The following is a 25773-nucleotide window of genomic DNA, read 5'->3' on the forward strand; positions in this document are numbered from 1 at the left end:
AAAGTACTAGATATGGGATACCCAACTCTCCTGATTTTACGAGCACAGTAAGAAAATACTGATATGGCTTAGAGCCTAAACGTCTCGTCACAAACACTGGAGAGCTGAAAGAAAAGACAAAAAGTACATGAAAGAACAATGTTAACTGGGGTAGTGTTCAAACACAACCTACTGCTGTTGGCTTTAGCAACCCTTTGTGGTTTCTTCGTTCCACAGCTGAGAACAGAGATTATACCATCAATCCCAGACTGGTATACAAGCTGTGTTTGAACTATCAAGAGCAACATAAATTTGAAGAGCTATCACTTAGCTCCTAGAATAGTCTGGTACATTCAGTAGCTCCACTGACTTCACTAGAGCTACTCTAACAAACATCCACTGAAGATCTAGCCAACTGTGCGATTATAGTTTATTCTCTCCCTGTTATGTTTAAGTGCTGTGCAGACAGCAAATACCTAGAAGTCACAAGCACTCTCTCATAGCTTCACATTGCAACGGCTGGCAGACACATGAACACCGTAAAAATAAAGACGCTGATCTGAGGGCATGAACAAGTTTAAGGTTGCGTGCTGTACTGTCTCACTACTTTTATTTTCCCCTATCATAAGGACTCCCAGAGAAACCAGGTCTGAACACACACTGCGAATCATGTCAGGTCCTTTCCACTCCACTCAATACACTCAGCTTCAATATAGTTAACATCTTGATGCAAATGTCTCTTGCCATTCTTTGAGACTGACTTACAGATCATGCATCCCTATTTATATTCTGTCTCAGGCCGCGTAGATATGAGTCCTTGGGAATCTCACAATCATTTCTATATAACTTAGGCTACGATGGATAAATCAGAGCCTTCTTCTTCTGGTACAGCTAGGTTAGTAGCACCCGATGAGATGAAATTTGTTCTAGCTGAAATCCCTATTAGATATGCAACCTAAGAAAAAAATAAGTCAATACAGGTCTGAATTCACTTTGTTGAAATATTGGGCTGAAGGAAACGTTCTCAATGCCAAACTTGAATATTACATCCAAGTTTTCAGGTCAGAGTCGTATCACTTTTTTTCCAGCTCAATGTGTGGGCAGAATGACCGATTTAATTACTGCCACAATGTAGAGATCTACACAGATCTGTCCTGGACCCAGGTTAATGTTTTGATTAATGATATTTCGCTCACTGGGCAATGGAATAGGAGTTGCATTATAAAGTGTACAGATGAAGGAAAGTAAAAAGAAAAAGAAAAGTTACAAGAATAATTGTTTAGACAGAAATACTGCAGGATTTATATTTGAGTTATGGTGGCTCATTAACTATAATGTGATGCTACCACAGAAATGAACAACTCTGCTCTGCGATGTTTTAAAAGGAGTGAAGTATGCATGACATGGTAGGTAACTATTCCTTTCTACCTGGCAACTGTAAAGCCTCAATTGAAGAACTAGGTCCAGTTTTGGAAAGACCTTAAGAGAAATCCAGATGAACTGGAAAAAGCACAAAGAAGAGAAGTAACAATACACACAATTTTTAGAGAACATTACCAATAAGATAAGATTTAAGGAATACACGGAACTTGAGGGGCTAATATGAGGATATAGTACAATGTTATGAAGAGAATGGTGCTCAATTATTCAGTGTTGCCTTCGGGAAGGACATGCAGAAAATCAGCTTAGCTGGCAGTAAAGACAATTTAGGTTAGATACGAATAAAAAATTTCTACCTGTGAATGTAGTTAAATACTGAGTTAGATTTTATAGGGAGGCTGTGGAATCTTTTTTTTTTTTTAAGAACTGACTAGAAAAACACCTATGTTCTTTCAGACTCGCTATTTACCTTTAATTCTTTCACACAAAATTGCCACTTAGTTAGTAAACTAATATTTTCAGAACTAGAAACCTATATGGAGAACTAAAAACTTAAAAACAGTCAACGTTTTCAGGATCCATAATATAACGCACTACAATTCACTAATACCAACACTAAGACTTTGAACATTACATCTTCCTGCCAAACCAAAGCGAGCTCATAAAATACTCATAATATTAATGTGCTGAGCCCATTCCATGGCTTTTTAATGTAAGGTTACTCCATTTCATCTCTCATCTACAGTACACTAAGTCCTGTACATTATATTGATGGTCCTTGTTCATTCCCAATAGTATAGTTAAGATTCTATTACAAAGTCACCATAAGTAATTTAAAACAATTGGCTGACTCTGCTGAGCATAAAAGACAAGGCCTGAGCATCTGTGCTGTATTTTACAGGGTGAACTAGTCTGTCCCCTGAGAATGAAGTTCTTCCAGGCAAAAGCTAAGGTCACCTGCAAGATAATGTCTGCCAGCACTGTACTTAGCTTGGGAAGAACCATCTGAGTTTTCAGCTCCATCTCCTTAAACTTTAAAGACAAAAATATGAGGAGCTGTAATGGATGCAATCACAACCCCTTAGGTGTAGTTTTCTTCTATCATATATAAAATGCACCATAATTATCTGCCTCACAGCACATGTTTCAGTCCATAAATAATTCGCACTCTTGGCAAGATATACTACACACTGCAAACATGCATTCAAAAAACTAGAGAGTAAACTCATACACTCCCATTCATTCATTCAGCTCTGCTGCACACACACACACACACACACACACACACACACACACACACACACACACACACAGACACGCACACACACACACACACACACACACACACACACACACACACACACACACGCATACTTCAGATGAGCCTAGCCTTACACACTGAGCGCAAGATTCATAACATTGCCTTCTGTTCTGCCTACCAGCTTGACCAGGCAAGCATCTCAGGTTCAGCAGCTTTGTGCTGGATGCTCTCTCCACCGCGGTGTGTCTACGAGCAAGAGCAGTACCGAGCCCTATAACAAGACAAGGACTCTGCAGGAAACCAGGAGACTTTTTAAAGAACATGTCAAGGCTAATGATTTGCGGTTAAGTGGCTAAGGGAGAAGAGGATGCTGTTTGAGTACAAAAAACCAGAGTGAGCAAAAGCATGTAACAGGATGAGCTTTGCTCTGGCATATGGACTGCTTGTGTATAAGACAAGAAAGTGCTCAGCAGGACAGAGGTACGGTATACTTAGTTGAAACTAGGTAGAGGAACCAAGGCTGGTGTAGAAGGACATGTCTTAGAAAATATGTCAGGTAAACCACATTTAACCAGTATGAACCAGATAATGGAAGGGAGCACTCAGAACCTTGAGGGGAGCAGAACTCGCAAGGTCAGCTGTACCAAGGTAATCATATCAGCAATACCACATAGAGCCAAGATGACCTCGGTAACAGTACCAGAAATACTAACTTTGGGTACAGATGTAGCAAAATGTGGACAAATGGGGAAAAAGTAATTATGGGCAGGTTTTTTCCTCAGGAGGGGATTTGGGTGAAGACAGGGAGGTACAAAGGCAGTGAAAAGGAGGATCAAGAAATCAGAAAAGGAATAATAAGCTTAAGTGAAGAACAGCTGGTGTTACACAATCCAGAAGTGAATATGGTGCACACGGGGAAGAGAGGATGCTGTCGCATATTCCTGAGACTGCAGCGTCAGTGCTAGCTCATGGAACCTCACTGAGAAACCTTTTAAAAGTTATCTGCTCTTATTATAGCTTTGTATTATAATGCTTTATTATAATGCTGCCTCATTTATATGAGAATGTTCATTTAATATGGAAGATCCAAAGCTTCCACTAGGAGCACCAAGAAGTAACTCAAGAAGAGATTAGGACTAAACATCCTTCAGTCTAACTATGCTTCACCCTTCAGAGTACCTCCCATTATTCATTATATGTAAACATTTAAGGATGCAGGTTCACCCAAGGACACGTTTTGTACAACTCAGCTACACATCAAATGCTGCTGCCACAGTCTTATGAACCATCTCCCATTCGGTCAATAATTGTCATCCTTCTCACGAAGGTGAGGTTTACAATTATGCAGCGTGTTTCTTCAGCTTTGTGATGTTTTTTAGGATCAAGAAGACACTGCATGCTGCTTCAATAAACTACTGATCAATATTGAATACATTCAGCATTTATTCATTTGCAGTTACAAATTATGCATTGGTACCACACGTATGGTACATACTGAATAATCAGAGTACTATCTAGTTAGCATTTCCCAAATATCAGCCTCAAAATATTTGTAGCCCAAAGCCATGGAAAATCCTTTTTAATAGGATATAACAATAACATGAGATAGTAGTTCTCTCCCCTAAATAGGAGCTGTCTTCAAATCCTGTGGGACTGACGACTCCTTGAGAGCAGTTACACTCTTGGTCCCCCTTTGCTCTCCCTCCCCAAAAAAGAAGAGAATAGAAAACATCAGACTTTACAGTAAGGTTATCATTTTGGGCAGAATCTGTTAAAACATATACTACATAGCTGTAGTATCTGAAGTGTCAATAGTTCTCAAGGCCTGCACCCACCTCGTGGTTGTATGCATGCTTTGACTAGAATGACACACAGAGTATCATGTGCATCAAATAACCAGAATATAAATATGCAACTGAGTGCATCTTTGCAATGACTAGCTATGCACAGATGCTTCAGTCTAGCCTAACGCACATATAACCAGGTATTATGCAATTAAGTGCATAGGTTAACAGTTACCTTACAGGTACCTGGAAAAAAAGAAAGCAAGGAGCAGGACACAGGCCAGACTTACTCTGATGGGCCAGATTCAGCTCACAAAAGATAGCTGTGGCACTCCAGCTCAATGCAATGTATCAGGAAACTTGCTGAAAAAGCTCAGTGATCTCTTTTCAGAAACCGTCCAAAAAGCTTTGATGTACATTGGTATAAAAAATACAGACCTGTACAGGACCAATACTGTATTTGCAGACACTGAAACCCTCAGCATCAACCCAGCAGCAAGGAAAATCTGCCCTGACATGACATAATGTTGTAACTCACGTGAACTCAACGCATAAAGTTAACCAAAGAAATACAATGCTAATTAAAAAAACAAAAAACAAAAAACAAAAAAACCCAAAGCAAAACAGTAAAAAGGTATTTCCATAGCTCACCTTGCCAGTGATGCTTGTAATCACACATACGTGACAGGGCAATCATCATGGCACAATAGAGAGGCAGAATTGCTGCACAAAGCCGCCAGCTCTTCCCTCGGCCATTTTCAGTGAAGCAATGCAACTTTCCAGCTAAGTAGAAGGTGGTAAAGCCAAGGCCTGAAAATGCAACTGATAAAGAAAAACACAGAATTACTGTGCTTGGTCATTAATGCCCTGTACGATGCCCTTTGGTTTGGACAGCAGGATCCCTCTACTACAGAGAAGTCTTGATCTTTACAGGATGGCACTAGGAGCTAAGTTAAACTGAAAAGCCCCATATACAAAAATTGATGGAGTTTCATAACTTGAATGATGATTCCCATGTAACCAGATAAATAATGCCGTTATAACTTACTACTTTAAAAGGATATAACATACTTTCTAGGCAGTTTTTTGCTTGTTTATTAGTTTTTTAAAGCAATCATGAACTTATGAACCTTAAAAATACCCACAATACTCTCGAGTCTGATTGGGAAAAGGTAGCCTCCCACAAGATACATGATGTGCATATGTTCTCTACATCAGTGGCATTAACTGTGTAGCAATAGAAGCAATCCAGGCAATTACACACTGCAAACCATATTCTTTTCCTCCTCACAGATACTCAACTGTCATCTGTCATGTCTGCAAATACTGTGGTACCTCTAGACTTTCTGTCTTTTCAATAGGAATGGAATTTTCTCTTTCTCCTTTAGCAATTTACTTTTTTCCTCTGGGGGAGAAAAGTGGCTGCAGAAAGCATGCCTGATATTCTTTTCACGTTAAAATAATCATTTAGGCAAATTTTTAACTTGAGGCACATAAGGCTTTTCAAGCTTAACCTTCAGCATGTCTTTCCTGATTTGAGACCTATTCTAGAAACTTCGTATTCAAAACAGAAAAGGATTCAGTGTATATTACTATTGCATTATATTTAAACGATATTTTTAGATTCCATTAACCTGTTTCCGCTGCACCTGCCGAACTGGCAGTGATGACAGAACTCAGATACTAACTTTCTATACTGAATCTTTTTCCACTTGCAGCTGTTCACATTCCGGAAACATTTTTAAATATGCATTTTTTTTGACATTTAAACACTTATTTTCCTGTAGGAAAATTAGTGCTGATGCTGCACAGGTAGCTCTGTGAAACACATCTTCCATTTGCTCCACAAAAATCATATTCAGTTCTCCTGCAGACTGCACAGAGACCAAAATGGAACATAAAAATGTAAACTACAGTTAGAAAAAACTACAAATATTTATCCAAGCATTTGAAATCCTTTATCTGACTATCTTTATACTCTTTACCTTTGTGATACCCAGCCATCACTATGACAGGTAATTGGTAACATTCATAAAAACAAAATTCTCTGGTCCTGTTGTCAGTTCATCTAATGGTAAAATTGCCATTAGTGCAGGGTCAGATATGCAACTTTTTTCTAATCTCCTGCTAAGGCCTTTCAAATGCCTTTCTCCTCATCTTCCCAAACAGTAAATGTGATAAAGTTCTGCAGATGAATCTATGCAATGGTCAATTTTAGCTGAAAGCACAGTGGAGTAGTTTCATAAGTTTACACTACATAGCTATTTGAATGCAACTGCTGAAGACCTGCATTTCACCTTTACATGCACATGCATTGCATAGTTCTTTTGACTACATATGGCAGAGCAAGACAGAAGGGTGATTAGGCATCAAACTGGTATGCCAAATATTTTGTTTCCTAGTAGCTTTTCAAATAGTGATGATCCTGTATTTTTCCTGTCAGAAGATGGTGGAAGGCAAACTTCAAAACATAGGTGGCTCAAACAAACCTGAATAAAGAGTTCTTGCAAACTGGGTTACTTCTCTTGCGTACAGATATTTGAGAGTCATATAATAAACTTGCTTTGCCTTTCAGACTACCTAACTGACAACAAGAAATCATTTCTTCTGCATTTCTATGTCACGGTGTTCTTGAAATTAGTATATTTTCCTAAGAGTAGCATCTCTTACATAGAGACAGGCTGTGAGATGCACACTCAGAGCACCAGGCTATAACCACCACGGAAAAAACTCCTGATATGTCAGTGTATGATCCTGACGTCATATTTCAGAAACTTGGAATATCTCCCCTCTCCCCCTTTCAAACATTCTTTCCAACTCTCAGGACTTGGCATAGACTAATGAACTTAGAACAACAAATTAACGTTTCTTCCTCCTTCTAGTGGAGATTTTCTCGTACGCCTCTCGTATTTGTTAGGTTAGCCACTGGCATATAACAAAAGATGACACTGTTCTCTTTTGCACTCTTCATGTTGCACTGGATAATTTTTGTGCCCTTGTCTTTTGTATCAAAGATATGCAGGTCATTATAGGGTTATTTTGTGGCCAACAACACACACTTCTGGGAGAGCAGATGTAGAGTTGACGTTCTGCAGACCTTTGGAAGTAGAAACAGACATAAACTTATCTAAGATCGCAGGGGCAGGACTTGTTTGTATTGTCCCATCTTCCAGTTGTGAAACGGGAGTGAGCGAAATCAAGTTTGTCACAGATGCTCAATATCAAGCCCAATCCTAAACTGAATCCTTTCCATACAGCCCCTCAAAAATTAGCTTCATTTTCACATTTTCATCCCACATACCTTTTTATTTTTTAGATCTTAACAAAAAGATAAACTGAAATCCGACCACAGTATTTCTAGACAGAAGCACAAAGTGCTTTGTGGCTTCATTCTCACAAGACCTACAACGTCCAGCCATCTAGAGCATTTAAAGAAGAATTTAAATCTGATATTGACTCTCCTAAATCGACTTTCTAAACTGTCAGGTGTAATCTTCCTGTGCTAATATGCCTTCATGTTGTGGATTTACATTGCCCAATCCATAGTGTTGATCTTCTGTTCACACATAGTCTTATTTAGAATTGCTAGAATTTGATAAGCAATTCCAATCCAGAACCTTTCCCCCCACCAAAAGCCAGAAAAACAGAAAACAGAATTTGCATATCATTCTCAACAGCAACATGTCTTATCAGAGCAAAAACATGCAAGAGAGATTTATGAGCTTCTTACAGGATGAGATCCTAAAAAGAAAAACAGCAACTGAAATACATTCCTATGTTAATGTTCATAGCTTTATATTTTATTAATGCTGTGGGAATATAAAACACCTCTGATATACAGAGAAACAGATTTCATCATGAATACATCAATATTTGCATGTTATAAGAAATGTCGGAAAACCTTTTCTTCATGCACCTGTAAGTGCTTGTTCCTTAAATTCTTTAATTTAAAACTTCAAAATTGAGCTTTCATATTCACAATTCAAGCACAGCAAAGCTGAACTGCAAAAGCAGTGAAATATATATAACACAGCAGAAGCCAGTGAAATACTGTACTGCATTGCATTGCAATGACCTAATTTAACTCCTAATTAACAAAAGACAAACTTTTTCTTAAGATAACATCATCACTTGTTTTTGAGGTGGGTTTTAGCTTGAGATCTTCCTTGGCATTTATCACTTACGAAAAATTCTGTCTTGAGGAATCTCAAACAACTGACTAGAAAGACCAGCAGTTAAAGAATTTGCTTTAATGCAGCTCTCTTAGTAAGGTAAAGTCTTTTAAACACAAAGAGACCTTCAAACTGAACTGAAGTTACTTATTATGGAATTGAGCAGATAAAGTGCACAAATCATGTGAAATACTTACTGCATATTCAAATTGCTGACTGGAAACCAATTTTTTTCTCTACACTAATCTACATTATAAACATGCTGTCTGTCACAATGGATATTTTAAAGAGGTAAAACAGCATTCGAGGATACCCTTAGACAAGGCAGCTATGTACATTTTTACATGTTCATGATTTCTGGACTTCTTGCTAAGTGTCTATGGAAGTCATTAAAAACTTTATGTTTAATTATAAATATCCATTTTGCGGACTTTGACTTTTTTTAAGACTTACCTGCATGGTGATACATAACCAAATGGTAAAACAATTAGAGATGTAACTGGACAAATTCCATAAAATAAAATATAGGTGTCTTACAGAGTTATAAATTATTAGCCCTGACATGCTAAAAGTAAGATGGGAGATAGAAGTATAGAGTAAAACCAATTAACATCACTGGACGAAGTTCAAGATGTATTTGACTTCATAGAACATAAGCAAGTCAACATTTCAGTCCAGGAATTTTGCCTTTTATCTTCAGGTCTGCTCTGTTCCCTCAAGGCTACAGCGTAACCTGCAGATCCATATCCGTATTGTCCCAGAGATGGATGGCAGAAGCCTACGCATAAAGGATCTCTTATTCCAACGTATGGTGGACAGCAGCAGCAGATCTAGCTACATGGGCCTTAGATCAAACCTTATGATATTAAAAAAAAAGAATTACTTCTCCATAATTTGCATTTTTTCAGAATCTACAACTTTTCCAAGAGAAGGTGCTCATGAAAGAATATAGAGAGTTCAGCATATGCAGGAGACACAAAGGCAGCTTTTGCCTTAGGTGGTTGGTGTGTACCTGTACACTGAAGGTCAGGAAGAAAAGACTGACTCATAAGCACTATTCCAGGGGGACTTACATCTGATGCGTGATGGAAAAGTAATATAATGATGCTCTAGCTTTTGGCTATGAAACTAATCTTCTGCAGAGTGGCTTTACATTGCAATATTGCAAGACTGATGTTCCTCAGCCTGGACTGTGCACATCCAGAATAGAGCTCTTTGCTCCACGGTCCCAGTGTGTGCCCAACCGGCAGCAGCAAAGAACATCATGTTAACAGCTGAATGCTATGGGATGTGGGAGTACACATTATAAAGGTAACTATATATTCTGAAACTATTTAACCGCTGTGCGCTCCATGTAACCTACTTCTTTGCTTGATGGCTATACTTTGAAAATGTGGTCAGTCAATAACACTAAGAAAAGCAATTCACTCTCTAAGAAAGCCTGGGCCTATAGGTGATATTTACATTCAAGAATCGGTCAATTAGTATAATATATTTGAACAGACTTTTTTTTTCTGCTCAAGTTAGAGTCAATAGCTCCTTGAATCACAGAGAAAACGTGCACGCACACGCACAGGTATGTCACATGTTCTCTCATATATTACATACATAATATATTATGTTACATATGTAGTTAAAACTGCCTAATGTCATAATAAGACAGCTAACATTCTGCCTAAGAAGACAGATTGCAATCAATGAGTAAAAGCAATGTTCTTCATCTATACAAATACTCCTACTAAGCTGTTTTATTCCCAGATTATAAGAAATTCATACTCTGATTATATAAAGAAGGCAAGGAGCAACATGAAATCGTAACCAACTCTCTTAGCAAACACTGGCATAAACAAAAGTGAGCAAAAACAGTTTGCTTTAGTTTAAAACAGTGTTAACTAAAGTCAGGTGCTGAGGCAAATTCCAGATAGAAATATTTAATTGATTTTAAACATCGGAAGAAGAGAAAGGAATGATTCAGACATACACTATAAAGAAACTGGCTGTTTTTTTTCAATTGGTGCAGCTAATACAAATCAAAGCCCTGATACAAGTTGCTGAGCACACGAAAACTCCTCCTCTGACAAGCCATACGTTCTGTGAGGGCTTGATAAAACACTGTAGATTTTGCGTACCTATTGAAATACAGAATATGGAATATTTGCATTGCAGCAGCTCTGAAAGGCCTTAGCTGAGATAGGATTGTCATTATGCCAAGTGTTATGCAAACACACAGACAAAACACTCCCACAAAGCTTAGAGACTAAAGATAAAAAGAGAGAGGAGGTGGAGGTGCAGCGAGCTAAATGGATTTGTCCAGGCAAGGATGAAGCCCAGCTTCTGGAAAGCCAGGATCTGTGCCCTATCTCTAGCCTCATGCTGCCTCATTGCTCTCCCTCTGCATTCAGAAAGATGTTCTCTTCAAATAGGGTGGCTACAGCTTCTTAGGGAATTAATGGAGAAGAAGGGAATTTTGGAATGAAAGGAAAGTTTGAGTCTTACAGTAATAGTTGCTTTGAGTAGACATATAGGGGATAAAAGACTCAGAATGAGAGGAAAACAGACTAAGCAATATTTGATTTGTCCCCTTAAACTTCCATTTCCTGGCTCTGCTGGCAGCATCACAGACATGCTTTGGGGCCGATGGGGCTTTGTCAGTACCAGCAAAGATACTGCATCTGCAAATCTTCCATCTTTCTGAATAGATTTTTGAAGGGACTCCTGATCCTGAGCTCTGTAATGCCTGTGATAGACGTTTTGGATTTCTTCAAAGGAATCAGAAGAGTTCATACTGATAATGTTTTTGCTGCATTTATATGGTTTTATTTCAAACTATTATCACCAAAGAATGTTTAAAAATGAATATGTGCTCTCCAGATAATATTTTTGGTAACTACATAGCCTGTTGTGAATAGGCATCAGTATGGGATAAATTAAATCCCTTTGCATTCTTTTTCGTACGTATCCCACCTGTTTCATTTTTTGTTAGTGTAGACTTACTGGTTATGTAGACCTGCAAGTCAAAGGTGTCTAATTCATTTTGTTTGGAGTATGGCCGTAAGCCATTCAGAGACTGTACTGCAATGTCTGTGATGCTATTCAAGCCAGCAGGGTGGTAGAGAGGAAATATGCTCTCTTTCTCTGCTTATCAAATTAATTCCCTATTCCCATTTTCAGAATGAGACCCGAATACCAGTTGCACACGGGATAATCAATTTAAAGTCACTACTTTAAGCTAGCCCAGTTCACAAAGCACACTGGGGTTTCACTGCACATAATTTTGCTTATTTTGTTTCCTGAATAAGGACTGTTGAAAAGTTCACAGAGGGCAGCCAGAAGGGACCAGTGGGACTTTTAGTCTGACTTCCAGTATATCACATCATTAAGTAACATCCAGTTAGCACCAGAATGTGAGTTTGGCATCCTCTCACTTTTCAGAGAAATAATCTGAAGATACTTAGAGGAGGAGAATTCCACTATGCGCTCCCCTTTATTATCTCAGATGTATGAAGGCTCTTAACATGAACCAGGTAGAAACTCTAATTGACAAAACCAAGTTTAAAAAGTAAACCACCCTCACCATGGGCCACCTTCATCTGAGGTTCAGATCTGGTAAAACATTTACTGTAGCAGGAGAAAGATAAACATGAGCGCTTGGGCAGAAAATAAGAAAGGCTCTCCAATAGCCTTCACACAGCAGGTGTTGCTCCTGCTTCACAATAATCATATACATGAAGAACTGATGTAAACACTGCTATAATCACTTTGTAAATTTGCTGAATTACTGATACAGCGTGACCATCCAATCCCTTCAATAAAAATATGGCATGACTGAGCTGCTGGAAAAACATGTCAAACATACAAACAAGCCAATCCAAACCAAACGTCCTCCCCACAGTCCTCCGATTTAGACTGATCTCTTTTTATCTCTACTCAATATACTAGAGACAGGTATTTAATTTGAAATGACCACATATGCCTCTGTAACATGCACTTCTGTGTTTCCAATACCTGGCTCAGGGACAAAGGAAATAAGAGACGAGAGGGAGAACAAGCCTGTCATACTCTTGCAGACTTCTACTGTGCTATAAAACACCAAACTGCACCTAAAATGACAGTTAAACAGCAGCACAGCATAGCTGCTGAATTTCAGCCTACAAGCGCAAGCAATAACATATTTACCTTTTGTTAGTTGTACAGGAGAGTGATTACCTGCTGCAACTGGCTCCTTTGTTGGCAGAATGAAAGCAACGTGTAAAAAAAAGTAAAAGACAGTTGCCGAAATGTCTATGATTTGATCAGTGTCAGCAGCCAGACAATGATTTGTCACTCGAAACTGATGCATGCAAGGCAGTGAGATAATTGCTAGTACAGTATCATTCTTTAAAAGCCTTCATTTAGGAATGGTTTATATTTAACTCTCAGGGCTAGCATTCACGTGTCTTCTAGATGCCGCTGGCTGTTATGGCTGGAGGTGAGAGGTTACAGACATTAAGCACTGACAAAAGCTATGAACCCAGATATGTTTCCAAAAGAAAGCTCAAAATGAGAAGCTTTCCTCTAGAATTTTGTAACAATTGATGTCAGTGCATAGGGGAAAAACAGAGGGATAATTAAAAGTTTAGTGAAAATGTTAAAAGACCATGATCACCCTTTGGATTTCCATATGTAAGCTGCAAAGATCTACATGCAGCTGGAACTGAAAGGAAGTATCGAGTATGTTTGTTTAATGTTACAGCAATATCACAAGTAAAATGCTTCAGAGAAAAAGAAAATTTGCAGGCTTTCTGCCAAGGAGTTCACGTTCCAAGCACCCCTCCTGCAACCGGATCCAAGCATGCAGTACCTTGCCACCACAGAGCACTACAGTGGGGTGATGGTATTCTGCAAGGGTACCAGGTCCAGCTCTTGCAGATCTGGTTCTTAGTAACCAGTAGATGGTAGAAGATGAAAGAGTGGGAAAAAAAGCAACTGAATAGGTTTTCTCTGTCTAATTGGACGGCTTGTAGACTTCTCTGTCTACAAAGTGTTGTTTTGACCTGTAAATCCTAATGGTTTTGAAACTACCAATTTAAGATGAGCACCTTTCACCTTGTTTTGCATAGGTGGAGTACCTGGAACTGTTGATTGGAAGGCACATTTTAAAACCACACCATAATGGTGCTTAAGGCATATCAGGAAGAGCTCCTTTGGACATTATGGTCATTGGAATATAAAAAATCTTGTTAATCTTTCAATCTTTCTATCACCCTCTTACAAGAAAGTGTTCATGGAAGAAGCAAAGAGGATGATAGTGTCTAGAAATGCCATAGACCCCATCCTGACCTCTGATTCTCTCTAGCCAGAAGTTCTAAGTGGCTTTAAAAAGCTACCTGTATGGACCAAACCCATTATGAAATTAAAATGTATAAAGTGAGAAACTGTGAACAAGAATCTGATCTAAAGCCCCCAAAATAAATTATTCATTTTAAAATGTAATTGTTTTTGCAAGTGTTTTCTGGAAATCAAACTACTGCACGAGGATCATCTGAAGTTTTAACGGATGCTTTACTAAGCATGGTAATATAATAAGAGACCTAAGACTCCCTTACACTAAGCAGTTTTTAAACTAAAAAAAAAAAACCTTAACATATCTAAGTGGCAACACATTATGAAACTGCAAAACAACCATTTACAAATGGTCTATGTAACAATCAGAGAAAATGATCCATCTCTTCATCTGTAATGCTTTATACTTGCAATGATTACGGTCTATTTTCCAAAGGCAAACAGCTACTATTCATCACTGGAACTGCACAGAAGCCTACTGCAATTTTAGCTTGGTGCAACTGGTGAATGTTTTCGGTTTCACAATGTTCAAAGATTGAAATATTTATCTTTCCTGAAGGAAAAAGTATGATACCAAACGATTGTATAATTTCTAATATTGAAATTCAATTCAAAGAGGATTTTGTAGAAGTACAATTCCCAGAGAATGTTCTGAGCTTATTATCACAGGCAAAATATTTTTTTTCTTCTTTTTTTTCCTCCAAGTGGGAGGAAAAAAGCCACTTTCCTTTTGGCTTAGTTTTATTTATTTGTTTTTACAAAAAACAAAGACAGACAATTCAGCAGAGGTAATATTAGCAGTAAATTACAAAATACATATGTATGCAAGTATTTGGGCGACAAAAAAAAGAAGGTATCAGACACAAGAAAATGTGGCCTGCTTTGCCACTTCTGGTAACAGAAACTGTGAACAAATCCCCTTTCTCTGAGAACCAAGTAAAAATAAGCCTAAAATGTCTCAGAATCTGGAATTTGGAGAGAACGGGATCAGCAGTCAGACATTAATCAAAAAAGCCGTATCGTTAATATAAGTTACAACAGACTGTTTTGTAAACTCAAACCTGATCATGCATCAGATTAGAAAGACATGTCTCTCTATAAGGTATGTCTTTTACTCCTTACTCACCATCAAAATCCTCATGCTTTTCAATTACACTTGGTGAAATTACATCCAACCAAGTAATCTATATCGGATTTAAATGTAGGACAGAAAGATATTAAGATGCAACTGGTCCTTGAACATCCCCATGCTGGGGCTGCTCTGGTGTTCTGGTGTAGCTCCTGACTAATGCATTTTGCTCCCTGCAGGCCTGGGAATAGCAAATGTTGGCTGAATATTTTTGTTAGATTGTATCTGCATCCCTTTACGGAATAAAGACCTGACAATATGTCTCTAGCTTCTTAAGAAAAAAAATCTATTAAAACCGAAATCAAGAATTGCCAGATTAATTCAACCAGGTCAGTGCTAATTAAACTGCTACTACCTTGTCAATTATCAATAGCCAGAGAATAATTTTCTCTTTCTGTTAGACCTTAGCATAAACAAAGAACCTACATACAAGATTTAGATCAGTTCTCCAAATCCAGTATAAGTGGTGGCGATCTATCGTAAGCGGCAGTACAGACTTGGCAATGCTTGGAATTGCCTGAGGCGCCACCTCGAGCTGGTGCACAGCTACAGCTGCACGGATTGCGCAGGAGATCTCCGCTTCCTATTCAGGCAGTGAGATCCAGCACGAAGAACAAAAAAAGTTAATTATTCTTGCTGCACTGCAAAGTGCACAGAAATAAAACCTGACCTATCCACTACAAAGCCATTTGGAGCATGCACTTACACTTACCACTGGGGATTTTATGTGAAGGAGAAGGGTGCGGGTAAACTAGGCAAGTGATCTGAAGTCTTCTTCAGCCCCCACCTTATGTGACAAAGTGACCCAGAACGACGTTAACAGGAAAAAGGCTGCACAGATACACTACACTTTCACTGAACTCAACCATGGCTCGATACACAGAAAATCTTAAATAACTCTCTTGAGAGAATCAGGGACTGGCAAGTGTTTACATTCAGTTCACATTCATTCCAGATCCTCTGAAGACGGCAAAAATAAAGTCGCTGTCCATTCTGGAGTACGCTGCAGAACGGAGAGAAATCGCTTTAACAATGTGTACAAAAGCATCAAGTATTTTATTGTAACAAACAGGCATTGTTGCTTTAAATGCTGCCATAAAAAGGCAAGGTAAAGAACATACTTGCTGGCAGGATAAATACCAATGAGGAACCACTGGTTTACACTGATGAGATAATATGTATTAAAAAAACATTTCTTTTTTTTTAGTAAAAAAAAAAAAAAGACTTTTAGAGGTTTCCTTGAGACTCATATGCATAATTTGAATCTCAAACAGGCTTAGTAGGAAGAAATTTATTAGTAGTTCTGGAGCACTAAGCTTTATGGAGCTCATCTCACAAGCCCCTCATGAATTCAAACAGCCTTTATTATTGAGTTTTGAGGTAAATGTGTCAAAGAGGAGCTAAAAAGTACAACACAAATATTCCTGCATATCCTTACAGTTTGAACTGATAAGCCAAAATCCCCCACGGGAGACTTCTTTCCTGTATATCTAAGAAATCTCTTCCCTATTTCCCTCAGTTCTTCTTTAGGAGGATGAAGTATTTCAGAGACACGTTGCAATACAGCTGTTAATTATGAGATTTATCTTGAAAACAGGGAAGTAGCAGCAATTATAGCCAAAAACCTGTAGCCTGTAGCTCATCTGTTACTTAAAGTGCTCATTCTGAGTTGAAGGAAATATGATTACCCTCCATGAAATTACTAGCTGAAGATAATTAACAGTTCAAATTTAGATCGCCAACTATAATTACACGTACTGAAGCAATATGTGATATAAATTATCTCAGGATAGCAAACAATTCTATTGAATTCAATAATTTCTTCACCATGAAACACATAAATCATTTTAATTTTTTTGAACAAATGAATGGCGCTTTAAATGTAAAAATCTTCATTTTCTACAACCAAATTCAATTACTTAGTGCAAAGGGGAAGCAGAACTAGCTGTCCTTTCACTCCAAAGATATAAAATTTTCCACTCTCCTTTTCTTTTTTCAGTGATACAGCAAGACACACCGCACATCTTACATTCATACAATTAGAGCTTCATCGAGCAAATCTGGTGCAAGCATGCACTGCAAAATCAGCTTCTGTATCATCAGAGGAGGCAACTCCTCAGGGGTAATACAACGGTAATGCACTGTACAAAGACAAACATTAACACTTTGAGTGGAATTGTTAATTACAGAGAAAAAGAGGAAATAAAATGTTAAGCAATCAGCCAGTTGACAGAAAAGGGGTGACAGTCCCTACCTGTCCAAGATGATAACTTCATGCCATGGAGACTCCTAGTCTGACTGCCTGAAATTTATAACTGTTTTAGAGAGGGGAAGAAGTAACAGCTTTGTCTCTCCCTCCACAAAATCCAAGCAGTGGACTGGACAGGAAACTAAGTTAGGAGCAATCTTGAAAATCCTTGCTGCCAAAATAAGCAGAGTTTAGCCATGAGGGACAGGTCACGTCTGAATAAATGCAGATATTGGTTTGGGAACCAGCCATCTAGACTATAATTGATGGGAAAAAATAGGCATTTCCAAGGTGTGATTTATCTCACTCTAAAAGAGACGTTTAGAACAGATCAGACGAACTGTGCCTCCTAGTGCTCCCTTGACTAGCAAGGAGCCCTTCTGTGAATGTTTCAGATGAGGAGGCATACCGTCAAGAGACATCTCCGATACACAGGCCCCACTCCACCTCTCAGAATAAAGGCTGCTAAGTTTAATTTCCAAGCATTATCCTTCTGGCATGGGATGGATTAGCTGACCCACTATTTTTACTACAGTGACCATTTCTGATGTGGAATGACAAACATTCAGTTACATTCAGTGTTAACACTGAAGTTTCTTCCTTTTTACATTAGTAAACTATTCCCTAGTTCAATCCGTCACTTAAAACCCCTTTAAGCCCCATAAACAGCTTAAGTAGGCAATACACACACTGTACACTCGTCTCTGGATGAGAGTGTTTCACTGATGGAAAAGCATCAAAGTTTTGCAATATAAAGATCTTCTGTTATTGATTCGTGGCCGGACTCATGAACAGACACATCCAAATTATACTCCTGCTCCTCAGAACAGCATGTTGACATATTTAACTCCTACCCCTTAGTTACCCCACTGCAAGAGGCATTGTGTGAGTACAGTGATTTTTTTTCCCCTCATTCTAGCCTTCTTGCCACATTAAGCAATACCAGTCAATGATATACTATTTATGTAATCAAGCAACAGAGTAAGTTTTAGCCCTTGCCTTTTGATTGTTTAGAGTAACTTACTGGTCCTATTTTTCTGGACAGGATCTTGCTTGCTTGCTGTGTTAATCCACACAAACTCATTGATTTCAAGGAAGGAATGAAGGAATACAGCCAAGGAAGGAAAGACAGGTAAGACAGCCTAATAGCATGAAGAGCAGAAGAGCTAATCATATGATAGAGAACTTCTTGCATCACTGAACACCCTTCACCTGCCCACATGGTATCTAGTCCCTAGTGTCTACAGAAGTTTTCTTACACCAAAAGCATCTGGTCAACCATTCTGATTTCCTTTCCCCGATTAATTCCTGCAACAAAATCATCCACAGACCGCCCCCTGCCCTGAGAAATTTTTTCAAAAAGTGCCTCCTAAATTACTATGCTATGATTTATAATTTAATCCACAAGTCCAAGTTACATTGCTTTCCATTGTGATCACTCCCAGCACGATCATTTTTCCAAAGTTTCTGGCTGATCAAATAGAATGCAGAAATCCCAGTCGTAAAGCGTTCTAAAACCACTGACTAAGTTCAGGTTGAAACAAGCAAAAAGTAAATGCTGAACAGAAAACCATCAGAGAAATACAGGAAATCGGGTGGATTGCAACAGAGGAGCATTGTTAGTTTTAAAAATATTTTGCATGAATATTTTACATGCAGGTTTTGTTAGACAAAACACACTTCACTATTTGCTCAGTCCTCTGCACAAGGGAAAAAAATGATTATCTACTTATTTATCTGTAATATCTAGTGCTTTCTATGTAGAATTAACAATAATATAAAAATCCCAACAAGGATTTTTGCAGATGCTTTGTACTTTTCTCTTTCTGGAATAAATAACATGCTTGATTTCCTGCATTTATCTCATAGCTTTTATCTCAAGAGATTTTTAATATTCCCTTCTTTTCATCAGAGCTAAATCAATGTACTCAGAAATCTTTATGACTGAGATTTCTGCAATGTGATAGATCAGTCAGACATCTCTAAAGAAAGGTACCTGGAATTTTAATTTTATGATTCAGTTCTGAGGGCTTTATTGATTTCTTTTACTTATAACTGCAGTTCATACTCTTAATTTTTACTGAAATATTTCTAGATTGGGTCAGGGTTATTTATATTACAAAAATATATACTTCTATGAGTCAGTTCTAACCCTCTTGCTGCTCAAAAGGGTATTTTGAATCACCCAGTCATTTAGAGACTAGTCCTAACTAGCTCTTGTAGAAGAGCTGAAAACACACATCCCAATTCATGGAGGGTACTCGTACCAGACCACTCTGTAGATAGGTTTACCATTTCCACGGAAACAGAATGACCTATTTTACTTCCACATAGCTCTAGTCTAGGCAGAACAGCCTAATACATATTGTGGTTTAGCCTTATCCAAAGGGAATCCAGTTTATGGGCTCCAAGATCACATGAACCACATTGCAGCAAGAGAGGACTGTCATAAAACTATCTTCAGCAGTGCACTACTGATCAGAACTAAAATGCTGCCATTGAAAGCCTTACATTTAGTCCCAAGAGATTTGGAAATTTACCCCATCCTAAGATTAAGATCAAGGACTACCTCTAGCAATTACGCCTGATCAGACCTGACCAGAATGTTTCACACCTGACGGGACCGGGGCCACGCTCACAAAGTATATCAGCTTCTAGTTATCAAAACAGGAGCTCTGAATAGGTCTAGGATTCCCTATCTTCTTCTTTGTAGAGGAGGATGAAGGGATATCCTTTGCGTTTGGCCTGAAATTAAAATTAGCCTCTGCAGAAAGGAGAGAAACGTTTTAATGCAATGAACATGCAACCAAGCCATGGTTTTACTTCAGCTATTTGCTTCTTTCGCATATACAATGCAGTAGCTCAGTTTCTCTTACCTCTCTGAGTGCTGCCTAAAGCAGTCCACTGTTGAGCTTACCTACCCTTACTGAACACTCCATGTCACAGAACACATCGCTTGGGAAAAGCTAAAAATATACCTGCTGTAGTAACATCTCTACGCTTGGTTTGTTCTTACACAAAAAAAAACCCCAAATGTATTTCAGAGTAGGATGTTAGGACTATGCCACTATGGCAATTCCATGGAATCTCAGTATTTGCCAGTTTTGGATAGAACAGTGTTATAGTGAGGTTTCTGGTTTTTACTTATTTTAGAAGAAGATGATTTTGCTCTATTTCATTCCTAAAGATGATCAGAAATCGACGTACAAGTCTCCTCTACCTACAGGCCTGAGTTGAGAATCATCCATTTTCAAATTAGTCTTGGGCTTTCTGACTTGCTTTGCTCCACAGGAGAAGAGCTGTCACAACAGTTCACAGAGTCAACTTCTTTTCAACTAAAAACGTGGTCAGAAGAACAACGGTCTTAGCTTTGCGTACCTCTTAAGTCTACCTCAGTAGGTAACAGCTACTCAATAACGGTATCATTATCGAGTCTTCTTCAAGTTGTGAAATCAAGTATATGCTCTAACTTTATTTGAAAAGCTCAGGTTAGATGAGAGAAAAGGGAACAGCAGAATTAAACTTCTATACCTAATTGGTATATAATTGGATGTAAGATACAAGATGATTCCATATGTTCTCTCCCTCTTCTCTGGAAGACTCACTCCACTCCTGAGTTCTCTGCATGATATGCTCTACAGGTTAGGTGGGGTGAAGGCAACCTCACCAACTCTTTGGTATCCTATGTAAAAACCACAGACTACAATGGACTGGAAATCACAGTGCTGAGATCAAGGAAGGAACAGGCTGAGCTGATACAATTTGGTTTCATTTCTGATTTTTTCATGCAATCCTTGGTATTGCTAAATAATATACGCTGCTGTGAAGAATCACATTACTTTCAGCTTCCTTTTTTCAAGAAAGTGTGCTAAATTTTACTAGACAGCAGATAGATACAACACCCCAAGATTCAGATCCTTTAGACATTTTAATGGAAAAGACTAGGTGCCGGTGAGAAGCAAAGACCCCTTACATGGCTTGAAAGTAAGCTTACTGTTTACAGGAAAACTGATGGAAAGATACAGGCATGTCCTTTCACCTTAAGGCTCACTGTATCCTCAGACAGATGAGCAGTGAGCAATGACAAAGACAAATAGCATACCTGCATGGCTATATATTTTCATAAAGAAAATAGGCAGGTAAATAGCCACCTCATTTACCACAATAATATGCACCGTAGCCACTTAATAAACTGGCATCTGGGTGATTTAATATACTCAAACTCTTAATAGCTTGTGGAAATTACCTGTTGTTTCCTTCCTAGAAAAAGATGGGAGCAGAAATTTACAGCGTTTGCTTTCCATGTTGTGGACAGGAGAACTACATCCTGAGCACTGTTTCTGAAGTAGTGTTTATTGCCATTCCTGCTCTGTAGGGATGAGGTTGGCAATGCACATGGTCAGTCTCCCTACCACCACCAGCATTCAATGACAGTTGTCAAATGCAAACATTGACAGTAATATTAGCTTTTCAGTATAGTCCCTTTAATTTTGTAAGGAAGGACAGGATAAGGACAGGGCAGTCCCAGGAAGCTAACACAGGAACTCCACTTCTAGGAAGTATGTCAGCGTTGGAGGGAAAGGCATGCATATTCCTTGTGTTTACAGGATGTGGGGCCTGACTTTGCTTACAAAGCAAAAGATGGAAATGCAGTGAGAAAAAAAGCAGTTAGGATTCTTCTCCTTATGCTCATCTGCAGAGAGTGCTAGGGGATCTCCACAGAATAAAATTTCTCTTACATAACCTTAAGCTTGTTACAAGAAATGAACAACTACCACTGTCATTTGTAACAGAATTTGGCTACTTAAAGTAGGAAATTACTGTTCAGGACTGGTCTGAAGATGTAATCTCATTTATTACGCCAGCAGAAAAGGGTAACCAACTAGTTTTCCTATTGCTGTTGGTACTTCCTTTCTTAGAGACATTGCTCTTTCTTCCCACAAATGAGCACAGATAACCTCACGTCCAGGACTCATATAGCATACATATCCTACTTTTAATAACCATGGAACTGACAGTGCACAACACGCTCCACCTGCAAGGTTTTCTTAAAGGTGTGGTTACGCTGAAGCGCACAGTAGGCATTAAGATCCTAATTCTTTGGTCATTGCTCCCATTAACCCTTTTTGCTGATGATTTCTTAGATGTAGCAATGATGATAGGGATACTCCAGCTAATTCCGTTTTAGTATTAATTTTGGTCAGAGCAAGATTTCCTCCAATTTTGGAAGTAAACTTTAACCTCAATTTATGACAAATTTGTGTCTGCTCATCCTGAAAAATGAGGCTATGAAAAATCAGCTCCCCACAGTGTTAGAACCTGGAACGTCACATGCTTGCAAATCTGGCCACAGCAAACTTGGGTCATCAGTAGTGACATATTACCACATGGGGCATTCTGAAGTGCAAGTTATCAAAATGTACACTGAAAGAAACTGTTTCTTTTAAAAACATGAACTTCCTATAAAAAGGGGGTCACACAAGACATAAAAGGGAGTATTTACGTTGTTTGCCATCTTGTCTGAGAAGACTGAGAGGCAAGCGTATGCTGTATCTTGAAAGAGAAAAATCATTCTTTTTTCCACTTCTAAAAGACCATTATTCTTTCAAACATATTAAGAGCCCTTCATCCATCAAGGGAGTAAATAATTCAGAAATATATGACATAATCAGTGTTATCGCCCCTACAACCAAATACACTGATTACACGCTTCATCTCAGATTTCTGATGAAGTTCTCTGATTTCTTCAGCTGTATTCAACAGTAATTGCCACAGCTCTTTTTCAGCCAATACAATACAAAGAAAAAAAGAGAAGAGTTGGTCCATAGCATAGTGTTAACATTCACACTGGAAGTAGTTCAGATCAAATGGAGATATTACCAAAAAACAGTTTCTTCAAATTTTGATTTTCCCTTGAAAAAAAAAAAAGGAACCTCTGGAATAAGTAAAGATTTCCACTAAAAAAAAATAAAAAAGACAATTTAGCCAGAAATCAACTTTTTAAATTAACTTATGTTAACATTCCAGCTACAAAAATAAATCACAGAAGTATTTTATCGGAAAAATGCACATGGTCATTTCACTCACATTATTGCTAATACAGCACTTTTATACAGACAATATTTTTTAGATTTTTTTTTCAATTTATTAACATGAATCTATCCAGCTCTAATATGAAATTGTAAATTTAATTATCTCTTCAGGCACCCTATTATTGAGTTGATTTTTATTTTCATCAAGTTGTTCTTCCAGTTAGAAAGTTGTATGAAATCCATTTGCGTCTTTCTATTTGAGATCAATGGCCAACAGAAGTCTCACAAAGTTAAATACAGGGAAACACAAAGTCCTGCATCTGGTGAAAAATAACACCGTGCACCAGTATACACTGGGGGTTGAACAGCTGGAAAGCAGGTTTACAGAAAAGGATCTGGGGGCTGTGGTGGGTAACAAGCCAAACCCGAGCCAGCAACGTGCCCTTGCAGCAAAGGCCAGTTGGCAACCTAGGCTGCATTAGACAGCGCGTTGCCAGCAGGTCAAGAGAGGTGATCCTTACCCTCCACTCGGCACTGAGGAGGCCACATCTGGAGTACTGGGCCCAGTGCTGGGCTCCCCAGCACAAAAAAGACATGGACACACAGGAGTAAGTCCAGTGAAGGGTCAGAAAGTTGATTAAAGGATTTGAGCACGTGGCATGAGGAGAGGCTAAGAGAGCTGGGATCGTCTAGCATCGAGATGAGAAGGCTTGGGGAGGGATGTCATCCTTGTGTATTAATACCTGATGGGAGGCAGTAAGGAAGATTGAGCCAGGCTCTTCTCAGTGATGTTCAGTGAAAGGACAAGAGGTAATGGCCTCAAACTGAAATACAGGAAACTCTATTCAAACATAAGAGAAAACATTTTCACTGTGAAGTTCATCGGGTACTGGAATAGGTTGTCTAGAGAAGCTGTGGAAACTCCATCCTCAGAGATATCCAAAACCGAACTGCACATGGTCCTGAGCAACCTGCTCTAGCTAACCAGAAGCAGGAACGCAAGCTTGGTCTGTGGCTGGATACAGAACTACGATACTTCTGACTGCCAGCCCTGTGTCTATTTTACTCTGTTTAACTATCTATTTCTCTGATAAATAACACACAAACATAAACAAACCTTTGAGATCAGATCAGCAAGTTCACCTAGTCTGGCAACAAGTCAAGACATACTCATTTATTCTATTATCATAAGTTAAAGGACACACTCTTGCAGCAGCACATCTGTGCTTGCTGTTGGTGATCTACCCTCATTTATATAGATGAATTCTGGGTTAAAGACTCAGTTAAAATGCCATGGGTCTTCCTTCCTTTGACTCAGAGCTCTGTACCAAAACTTGTCACCACCAGCTGAGGAATACAATCTGCATCCATATTTTTAAGCCTGAATCTTCACAGCTGAAATCTTTGGGAAATTAATTATGAACAGCTCGTTCTGTGATGAGCAACAAGACTTGGATTTCTATGAATTTCCTTGATAGCTGTATTTTCTTCTTATCTTCTGCAGTATCTCTCGTTTTCCAGTCTTAATTCCCCAAACTGCCTACTGTCTTCTTTCATAATATACACAAATTATGCTCAAGTCCTCCTCTGAAATCTACCTGCAGTCCTGGCAAATGATGCTACTCCTAGTCTAAATCAATTTTCAGCCAACAAGTAACAGTGCAAAAACATCCAGTAAACTAGTCAAGTATGCGTTTTTATATCTTACCCAGATTTGGTCAGAGCTCTATCAGTTCTGTCCAAAACTTTAGCTTTTTAATAAAGATATTTTGAAAGATCTTTCATAAAATTCTTTCTTGACAGCATTAACTATTCATAAGTGACATTCTATTTTGCTAACATAAATTTGAAAAAATAAAAAAAACTACTGGATACTAGAGCCAGCTTTTCAAAGGTTTCACATGGAAGGGATGGAAATTCTCTCGAGTTCATTTGCTCCACCTTCTAAAATGCTAAATTTTAAATGCATCCTGAAGTTTATTTAGGTAGTGTCTTTTAAAAAAAAAAAATTCACTGCTAGTAAAGTACATGCAAAATGATGCATTGTGAAATATTTCTTGAATTGGTATGTGCATAAAGCTACTTAAAGTAACAAAGGATTGATATTGAAAAGAACTGTTCTGATTTCATTCCCGGTCTTTATCACTGAATATCTGGTCCACCTGGAATTGCTTTGTTGCATGTAAAATTGGTATTAAGGTTTATTACCCATGCACTTTCTCTGCACTCTAACGTATAAGGCAATAATTAAACTTAACAAAAGGCTTCCATATGATGGTAACTTTTCAACAATAAATATTAAAATAGTTAGATATTACTGATTTTCAGATAACTAATGTTACAAGAATCTAGTTTCACATTTTGTTTGTGGAAAGATCTTGTAAATCTGACTCAAATATCAAAATGACATCACTCATGAGCTAAAAAGGAAGAAATGAATTACAAATAGCCTTCCATCCATCCCAC

The 25773-nt window shown here is 38.3% G+C and overlaps 1 protein-coding gene across 6 annotated transcripts in view; it reads right to left on the reverse strand.

Moving 5' to 3' along the window:
- PLPP4 (phospholipid phosphatase 4) overlaps window positions 1–25773 on the reverse strand; it is a 109943-nt gene that overhangs the window by 6392 nt on the left and 77778 nt on the right. For all 6 annotated transcript variants that reach the window (XM_068951563.1, XM_068951565.1, XM_009689357.2 and 3 more), the window contains one exon: window positions 5056–5226. In XM_068951563.1, coding sequence (XP_068807664.1) covers window positions 5056–5226 — 171 coding nt within the window. The remainder of the gene's footprint in view (window positions 1–5055; window positions 5227–25773) is intronic.

This window comes from Struthio camelus, chromosome 7 (genome assembly GCF_040807025.1).
Source record: "Struthio camelus isolate bStrCam1 chromosome 7, bStrCam1.hap1, whole genome shotgun sequence".
NCBI classification, from domain to species: domain Eukaryota; kingdom Metazoa; phylum Chordata; class Aves; order Struthioniformes; family Struthionidae; genus Struthio; species Struthio camelus.